Here is a 9,944-nt window from a genome sequence, read left to right on the forward strand (position 1 = left end):
AATTTATATATTACATGTAAGCTTTTTTCTATTTTGTATCTCATTCACCGTATAATGTATATACAGTTGCAAAAATGCTGGATCTTTGTTGGGACCAGGAAAAAGATCACCTATCCTGTGGTAATTCTCACCACATAACTGAAATACAGAAGGTCCTTTTCCATTGTTTACAGAATGGTTAACTTTCCCACCAAGTGATGTGAATGAAAACATCATATTGTATGCTCTTATGAATTCACGAAAGTGTTTGCTTTTTTCATCTCCATTATAAAATAATGCTAGCAATGTGGCTGGTGGAGTCTTAAGTATTGGAAGCTTGACTTTGCCTTGTTTACAACACATAGTAAACACAGGTTGTGTCTTTTTGACTCTTTTGTTTATCCGTTCACCGAACCACATGTATGCTTTACAATGCTGACACATATATAAAGGATCACCATCATCATAGTAACCTGAGATTAATAAACCAGCAACAAATATACATTTAATAATAATATATTGTAGATAATGAATTTTAAAGTTCAGCTTAAAAACAAAGATTAAAAAAACAATAATGTGAAATAATTACCATTCTCTGATTCTCCTAGTTCGACAGTTCTAGCTGCATTCCTCTTTGTGATAAATCCTTTCAAAGCAATCTGATTGTGGTTTAAATTTTTCTGTTGATGTATTTAACTGTCTTTATCATGATGAATGTCGATATCATCATCAGACTGATAATGAGATGAATTGTAATGTCCAGTCGGATCCAAATCTGTACATTATTTTATAAGTAGTCAAATACGGGCAAAGTTCGTTGTAACGACATAAACCTCCAACATACTGAAATTAATTACCTACTGAATCAGATTCTCCTTCATGCTCAGAATCAGTTGCTATGAAAGCCATGAAATCCTCTGTATTCGTAGAGTTTAAGAAAAATTCTGTTTCATGAAAACTGTGTTAAACATATACGCATTTGAGGGTATGATTTGAACATTACAATGTTCTGAAATAAATGTTAACCTTCTTCTTGATTGCTTGGTTGACCAATTCCACTAATGTCATGTGTACCCACATGTGTGGCTCCTGTAAAATCTGAGAATATAATTTTTTTTTCAGAGTTTCCTAAATTCTGTAAAAGTCAGTATGTTGATCACTTAAAAGAAATTTACTTAACCTGAAGCTGTGCTGCTGTTAACACCTTTTCTTTTTTCGTCAAGAATTTTCCTTCTTTCTTTTCTTGCATTCATTGAGATAGTTGATGATGTTCCAGGGGTTTGAGATGATTTAGCCTTTCTTGGTCTCCCACCTGAAGTTATCCTTTCTTTCAAGTAATTGATATGGTTAGCAAAATTGTTTGATAATAAGCACTTACGTTTTTGATAAGCAGGTGGTGTATATATAACTTCATTGCTTTGTGCCAAAACCGTAGTGGAGCTTTGGATTATTTCTGCAGGCGTTTGTTTTTTTTGCCTTCCACCTGTGGAGTTTGATTATAACTTTTGGTAGTTAAATAGTTTGAATGAAGAGAAACTCGTAAATAAAATAACGCTTTTGTAAAGGAGGTGGTGCTTTTGTGTTATCAGTGATTTGTTCATCTTGTTCATCCATATTCACATCATTTGTTTCGGTCGGAGAAGCTTGTTCTTTTCTTGGTCTTCCACCTATGAACATAGCTGAAGTAAGTACTTCTTGCATATTTTTGTAGAGTATATAGATTATCACTTACGCTTTTGATATGGGGGTCCATGTTTTGTGTTTTGCTTGTTTGGTTTTGTGCTTGAACGCTTCATTGTATTTGTGTTTTGACCTTATTGTTTATGGGACAACAGATATACACAAGTCAATTAGAGCTTAGGAAGCTCTAATTATTGTTTAGAGCTTTTTAATTGCAAGTCTATGCGGTTTCTATGTGAGTTGTAATTTTTTTTTTAGGATATACACAAACCTTTCTATTTTATTGTTTAGAAAAATTGTGAAATATACGCAAAAATATATTTACTTTTAATGTCATAGATTTTATTCCTTTTTTTTACAAAAAATGATAGATTCTTATTTAAAATCAAATCGTACATATAATTTTTATTTTTTCATGATGGAGGCTTATTTCAGGACAGTACTATCCTAAACATCTTTCTCTCTCTTTCAGACGTAATAAACCATCCCAATTTGAAGCAGAGAAGTATGAGGAAGATTAACCACAACATCTGTTCCTCTGCAATTCGTGTTCATAAACGCAAACATAACATTCACCGCTAACTTCTTCAACACGGAAGAAGATTGCTTCGCCTTTGCGTAAGACTTTCCCAATATATACGCTACTCCTGCGTCTTTCCCTTCCATTATCTCCAAAAAAGTATTCTGATCAAAAATTACGTACATTGCATGGCAGAATATTTTGTTGTTAACTCTCTTAATGTACTTTTGTGTTTATACGTCAGTTTAAATAACATTTTTGTTGTTTCTGATATTACTTATTTTTTTTATTAAAATAGTTAAATTAAGTGACAAAAAGAGACAAAATATATTTTTATTAATAGGAAAATAAGCTGAATATAAGAAATAGCTGCTACCACGAAACAATTGATGCAGATCATAAGTGATCCTAATTATTATAAAACCAAATCAATAAAGCTAATGAGAAAACAACGGAAAACCGGTAAAAAAAAAAAAATAAATCATTTTTTTTACGCTGCTCAACTTTCACTTGCATCATCTTCTGCTTTTTGGTTGAAGAACCCTGATCCTCAACTGACATCAAACACGAAGTTTCTTCTCTTCTTTTGGATGAAGGCGTTCTTGAAAATTCCTCTGCTGCTTCCCACTCGTGATCAGAAAACTTCACAATAGGTGACTGCAAAAATGAACAATTGACTTTTTTGTAAAGTTATCAATGTATAAAAAATTAAACAATAATACAATATTATCTTCATTATAGGCAGTTCCTCAAATTCTTTAATCATATCTGCATCATCAGCCACTAAATCAACAATATAAGGTGAACTACTGCCTTTTTGATTCTTTGATTCTATTTTGATCTTGAATAAAAAATTTCTCCCAACTAAGTCTGTTAGAGATTGAGGAACGAAAGAAGGAAGTTCCTGAAAATATATAGAAATAATTTTCAATTAAATATCCGACTGCCAATATATCAATATATACTTCACAAAAAAAAACAATACCTCTGCAGCCTCTTCAACTAACTCTAAAGCGGGCCTCGCAATGAGTTTATTTGCAGTTTCGTCAAACAAAAGAAACTTTGTTATTGATGCTGATTCATCAGAGACACGCAGAATCAAGAAATAACTATAACAAACAAACAAAAAATCAAATTAGTATCAAATTATCTAATAATTAATAAGATCATGCATGATGAAAATAAAATGTTAATACTTGTAGATAACATCTTCGATGTCATTGTGTTTTGGGCAGTTGTATCGAGGTTTGTGTTGAAGACAATCATCCTCATCATCAGAATCATCTCCATATGGTTGAACTTTCTTTTTGCATCGCATGCAACATAGTACCATTTTTTTGACAAATCAACATAATCGATTTTGGCTACAACCACACAGGTTCCAACCTATTTTAAATATATTTGAGCACACGTTAAATTTTGTTCAATTTTCATAAAAATAATACAAAAAGAAAACTCTTGAAAGTAAATATAAAAAATATTAGTTACCGATCTTGAATCAAGAATTCCTGAAATTGTTTTCCTCGGATTTATCACCAGCATCTCATCATGAAGTGAAACTGCAGATCCAAATGACACTTTGCTGTCACTATGTGTGACCAATTGATTGTCGCCTGATAACCTTAAAAAACATGAACAATACAATATTTGAACAACTTAAAGACTTTATTTGAAGTAAAAGACTAATAATAAAAAAAAATTATTGGAGTAAGTGTGATATACATGGCTGTAAACGTTTTCACTTCGGCAGTTTCTGGATTGAGAAAGATTTGCGTTGAGTTGAACGCATTTGATATAGAGATATTACCTACATATTAATCAAAGATTTAATAAATTATTTGTAAAAGGAACTGCACAAAGGTAGGTATAAATAACTTTCAAGGATTATAGTTACCTTTGTACTCCTTGATACATGCAAACTTAATCACACAGATAACAATGGTGGTATTGTTCTCTTTAGTATAGTCCATCACTTTCTTCGCAAAGTCACTCCAGAAAGTACATGTCAGATGAACATTCCTGCATATATATTGTTTGAGTTAATTTTTTTTTCGAAAAGTTTATAAGAATTATTTGGAGACTAACTCACATTGTATCTCGTAGAATAATGTCAAGCTTTGAGTTATCCTTCCCCTTTGTTTTTATCTGCTCCATTTGTCCAATATTCACAATTTGACCAATCACATCTGAAAATATAAAAGAACTCTGTCATAAATCCTGAATTTAAATAGAAGAATATTTTCAAAATTATTCAAAATAGAAAATATAACTTACCAACCAAAACGTTTTTGTCTAGCTTTCCGGATAATATATTTTCAAAGTTTGAAAAGTATTTTACGGGATAATACTCGAGAAAATCATCAGCTGCTTTCACCTTAGTTGTTCTGAAGAATGTAATCTTATAAGGATAAGGATTGGTCCTAAATTCCCCAAGATAGTCCTTCAACTGGAAAGTATTGACGCTCACAGCTTCACCTTCTTTTAGAACAGTTAGGTGTTTCTTCATCAAGTCTTCTTCAACTTGAGCATGAATTCTTGTTCCATATAAACACAAAAATAACAACGATAACTAAAAGGTCTTTTAAGAGAACATGAATGAATTTATATAATCATATAAATTATAAATAAATAAACATGTTTTTATGGGATTAAGAACAAACCTCTTCATCAATCAACACCATCTCATGAGTGTTTCCAGAACTCTTGTAGCTCTTCCAAAGTACCAGAACCTTCACTTTGATTTTTTGTGTTTCATCAGCGGAATCAATGTTTTTCACAAGAACAAAGGAATTGTTTTTCTTAAATATAACTGACATTGCAATAAACTTTGTAAAACTTGAGAGCAATTTTAATATGGGTAGTGAATTTTAAAGTTGTCTATCATATATATATATATGTAGCATACTAGGTCAAATTCACGTGAGAATTATATATTTTCCATAATTATTTCTTTCCTTTTGTGTTTTTCTATTAATGGGAAATATACAAAACAATTGAGGGAAAAAGTAAAATTTACATCTCTAAGAAATTTTGAAGTCAGGAAATCACCGACATGACATGCGTGACACGCAATTGTAATAGTTACTATATGTAGCATAATAAGTCAAATTCACGTGAAAATTATATATTTTCCATAATTATTTCTTTCCTTTTGGGTTTTTCTATTTATGGGAAATATACAAAACAATTGAGTGAAATAGTAAAATTTACATCTTTAAGAAATATTGAAGTCACAAAGTCACCGTCATGACATGCGTGACACGCAATTGTAAGAGTTACCATAACTAAATATGGTAATAAATAAGAGTTACAATAACTAAATAAGAGTTACCATAACTAAATATGGTAATAAATAAGAGTTACCATAACTAAATAAGAGTTACCCATAACTATAAATAAGAGTTATCATAACTAAATATGCATACCGAATTGGAATAAGATGTGACTTTTACATATTTAATTTGGAATATAAATTGGAATATGAATCATTATGAGCACGTCTAATTGATTTTTGTATATCTATACCAGAATTTTTAATATTAATTTTATTGACTTCGTAATTTATTAAACTATTGAATACATGCATGTATCTTCCAATAAAAGTTTTAACTGGTGAGATTATTTAATAACTGAAATTATGCATGGTTGCCAAGAGACCTGCAAGTGTCCAAAAAACACACACAACTGTCTCACCAGGCGTAGCTCATGTGCACGTAATAATGTATTTCAATGTTCTTGAATTTGTAGTTTAGAAGACCAAGGAAAACGCCTAATGAAACAATTGTATATATGAAGGGTATCAAAAGATCATTAGGTATTGAACACAAATGCCTTTGTTATTTAATTATAATAACATATTTTAAATTAATATTAATAAAATACAACATAAAAGATAAATAGAATTGCAATCAAAGCCACCATTTAACAATAGACAGAGATTATATTATTGATAAGGCATTTCAAATCTTAAATATTGTCAAGGAGCTTCCATTGATACGCATGAGTGATTCGATATCCGCCAAAGCTAAACTCTTAATTTGATCTTCTGAGAAATTTAAATCTGAAAAAAAAAGAATCAAATTTAAATTATAAGCATTGAGCATTATAATGAAATTTAATTAGTATTACTTATCCTACTTTTTTTGGATAAAAAAGGATCTTACTTGTATCATCCATTTTTTTCCTTTCGTTGCATGATATATCTGTTGATAGTATTTTCCAAGTAACATTCCATATGTTTTCTGGAGTTATGGTATTATTTGAAAGCAACATTGTACAAAACAGTTGACGAAGACACTTTGCTGAACACCAAAACTTGCTTCTTTAATAGCTTCAATGTATTCTTTATCATCGTCGATAGGAACCTGCAGGGGTTTGAGTTTTTCCTCAACTGAATAAGTGTTGGTCAAAAGAGAAGAAGAATTTTTTTTAGGTGTGTGAGACGACATGGCCTAAAGCTTTTTGTTAAATGATTATTGCAAGGTAATATGAATATATATATATACACGTCATTGAATTCACGTCATTGAATATATGAATAATAAATTTTCCATATTGATTGAATATAGGAATCATATATTTTCCATATAGTTTTTCTTCCGGGAATAATGTTAAGAGTATTAAGTATCCACAAGCCATGTCATCTTATTCATAAGCCATGTCATCTATTTAAGTGTGCCATGTCATATTTTTTTTTTGTGAGAGTCTTTGTAGAGATGAAATGTAAGCAAATTTTTAAAAAATCACTTCTCAAATATAGTCTAGGGGATTTCTAAATCGTGTATGTGTGTGTAGGCATATATATTTCCACCTTCACTAAACCTAGCCGTCAAAGTGAAAACCTGAAAGAAGTTTTCAGGCTTGTCGTTCACCACCATCAGCTTCATCACCTTGTTCCTCATCTCTCTTGCTTGCTCATCACCTGTGTCACTTTCGTCTTCACATATGTATATGTGTATCGGAGAAGACGAGACGCAGCATCGAGACCAATCATCATAGGCCACACCCGTAGCCATCTCACCTCATTCCATCAGAGCTGTTTAATCCAAAAATGGTGTTTATGCTGATAGTGTTTGTTGAATCAATACAATAAAAGAAACTAAATATAAGAGATTAGATTTTTGACGTTTAGGAGAAATGTTCAAATAATCAAATGAGAAATGAACATCAAAAAGAATTTATAGATCAAAGATTGTATTACAAGAGTGATCAAGTAAATCTAAATCTATATCTTTGTTAGAAGTGTTCTAAGTTTAAAATGGAGAAGAAGAGATTCTTTCTCAGAAGGAGGTAACTCCTTATTTATAGAAAGATGAAACCTAGGACTTCTTAGCAATATGAGTCTAGTTCAATGTCTAATGGACCTTGAGGACGATGTATCCCCAACAGTAAGTCTCTCAAGTTCGTAGAGAGAGATGAAGTAGGTCTTTGTGAATTTTACGAATAGGGTTTATTAGACAATGAACTAGACACATTCATGCCTATGACGATTTAGGCAAGTTTATTTCGAACTTGTGCCCAATAAAAAGCGATTTTGCTTTAAACTCGTGCTTAGCGAAAGACGAGTTTACTTGACTCATGCTAAGGCAGAGGCGAGTTTACTGAGAACTCGTGCCTAGTGAAAGGAGAGCTTCTGTAAACCTATGGCTAGCCAAAGATGAGTTTTTGTACACTCGTGTCTAACAATAAGCGAGTTGACCAAAAAAAAATAATAAAAAATAAGCGAGTTGACCGTAAACTCGTGCCTAAAAAAAGCAAGTTCAATTTAAACTCGTGTCTAAAATACACGTTTACCGAACTATTGCCGACCCGAAATCTCGTGTTGAGATCGTGTGTGCCGTGACCGAACGTATATCTCGTGCCACTTCGGAGACTATGAGCTCGTCTTTGAGGTGGAGAAGAAACAAGCATCCGAGGTAGAGATCACGTAACTGCCAAGATCGAACTTGACTTATGCTTGATCTTGGCCTATAACCTTCATGTGGACCCCAGTTCTATGCAAGAAAAACTCGCTCATGGTGGCTTGCCCACAAGAAGGCTCAGTCTTTCACGCTCCATAGTGACAGAGCTCATCATGAGATCATCAGATTTTCTGTGATCATAAAAATAATATGGTCAAAACGTGATATACGTATGTATAGTAATGTTTAACATGTATATTCTCGAAAAGAAAAAGCTAGGCAATTAGCTTTCTAAACACGTTACGAGACAAGGCGGAGCTTATAATAAAAGGATGATGATCCAGTGATTATTTAGCAATGCAACTTCTAATACTGGTAGGTCATATTATAAAGTTCGAAAACTTATCTTTTTTATTTTTAATGTGTCGGCAACTTTGAAGAAGATAGCATCGTGACGTTGGAGATGAGTGGACTAGCCAAGCTTCTGACGGCAAAGCCTTTGCACTGAGATCACAAATATTGATTTTTGTGATGAGAAGCTCGACAACTCTTGTATAACGGTGACGGAGATCGAACTCTGAGATGATTACTGAGTTGCTGGATGTAACAGGTCGTGGCTTCTTGGAGAGATGACCTGGAGATAAGGTTATGTCTCATGTGCTGTTTCTTCTAGATGAGGAGCTTGTACCGATTACGGCAAGCTTGTCTCGAGAGCTGAGTGAAGAAACCAAGCCTTATCGTCACTGACTTGTCTTGAAACTCTTCCACAACTAGCAGCCATTGAAGAGGCTTGATCTAAGCGAAAGTCGAGATAAGAAGCTCGTGCCGAGACGGCAAGCTTGTGATGACATTCCACATAAGTACACTTTACAAGACCACGGTCCCATTGCAAGAACCACCGGTCTCACCTCTTCCCATTATGCTGTCTGTGGTACGCCACTGCTAGCTTCCGGTCTTTCCTTCCACGACATCCAAAGGTAACGCCCAACAGGAGTCTGATCAGTCCCCATTTGTTCCTCGAGGCAGAGCTAGTGCTTGGTTCAAGAGCCCTCTTTGTGGAATCAACACCAAAGCTTCACCTTTATCTGAAAACTACTGCGATCTTTGTCGTAACTTGCGGGGAGCTTGGAGACGTTGCCGTTGGTGGAGACCTCATCCTCGGAACTAATCTCAGAAACCTGATGCTGTTGACGGAGATGAGAGCATCCAAGTCTCGATCCGCAAATTGTCACTCCACTTGGCCGAGAGAGATACATCATCTCCTCTCTCGCCAGAATCAAGCTGAATGTTTCGAGACTGAATCATGGTCGCAGAGATCGTTTTGCCAGCTTGAAAGAAAAACAAGTTTGACCAACTAATCTGAGAGACTTTCCAAGATGATGAAACCTTGGTTTCTTGTTAACCGGTTCTTGTCTCGAGAGCTTGAGTTGAATCACGGTCGTCATCATCTTTCTTCTCGCTCCGAGTCACAAAGAAGGCCGAGTCACGAAGACGGGTGAGGAAGGTGAGAAGCACGGTAGCTTCTGAGAAGCCTCAATCGCCATATCTCGTCTCTGGTTCGATTTGTAGATCAAAGGTTGAACCTTTTCGACAGGTGGATGGTGATAGATCGAGACACAGACACCGGTGATTGGCTCGTCATCTCCGCTCTTGCCGCCGGTTGTGGAGCTCTAGGCTTCTTTTGTCAGTTTGTAGGAAGCAACGAGTTTGACAAACAAGAAAGTTTCGAACTTTTGAGGATGTAAAGTTCGAAACTTTAAGCCCCAATCACCTGAGCTGTTTCGAGAATGGAAGAGTAAAGAGTCGATCTTGATTCTTCATTTTTTTTTTCTTTTGATTTTTCTCTAGTTTGATATGCTTTTAGG

At 34.0% G+C, this 9,944-nt stretch overlaps 1 protein-coding gene and 1 long non-coding RNA gene across 2 annotated transcripts; both read right to left on the bottom strand.

Moving 5' to 3' along the window:
- Positions 1-2,498: 2,498 nt before the first annotated feature.
- On the bottom strand, positions 2,499-4,721 carry LOC106357271. The gene is made up of 9 exons (XM_013796953.3): positions 4,454-4,721; positions 4,269-4,365; positions 4,074-4,198; positions 3,902-3,986; positions 3,668-3,800; positions 3,376-3,565; positions 3,165-3,288; positions 2,910-3,083; positions 2,499-2,836 (listed from the first exon to the last, which is right to left on the bottom strand). Exons 1-7 carry the CDS (start codon positions 4,683-4,685, stop codon positions 3,278-3,280), a joined length of 873 nt encoding a protein of 290 aa, XP_013652407.2. The 5' UTR covers positions 4,686-4,721; the 3' UTR covers positions 2,499-2,836; positions 2,910-3,083; positions 3,165-3,277.
- A 1,273-nt stretch (positions 4,722-5,994) lies between these two features.
- LOC106429065 lies at positions 5,995-9,944 on the bottom strand. The gene is made up of 4 exons (XR_001285747.3): positions 7,973-9,944; positions 6,990-7,214; positions 6,343-6,543; positions 5,995-6,239 (listed from the first exon to the last, which is right to left on the bottom strand). It is a non-coding gene; the product is annotated as an uncharacterized LOC106429065 (long non-coding RNA).

This window comes from Brassica napus, chromosome A6 (genome assembly GCF_020379485.1).
Source record: "Brassica napus cultivar Da-Ae chromosome A6, Da-Ae, whole genome shotgun sequence".
Classification (NCBI taxonomy): domain Eukaryota; kingdom Viridiplantae; phylum Streptophyta; class Magnoliopsida; order Brassicales; family Brassicaceae; genus Brassica; species Brassica napus.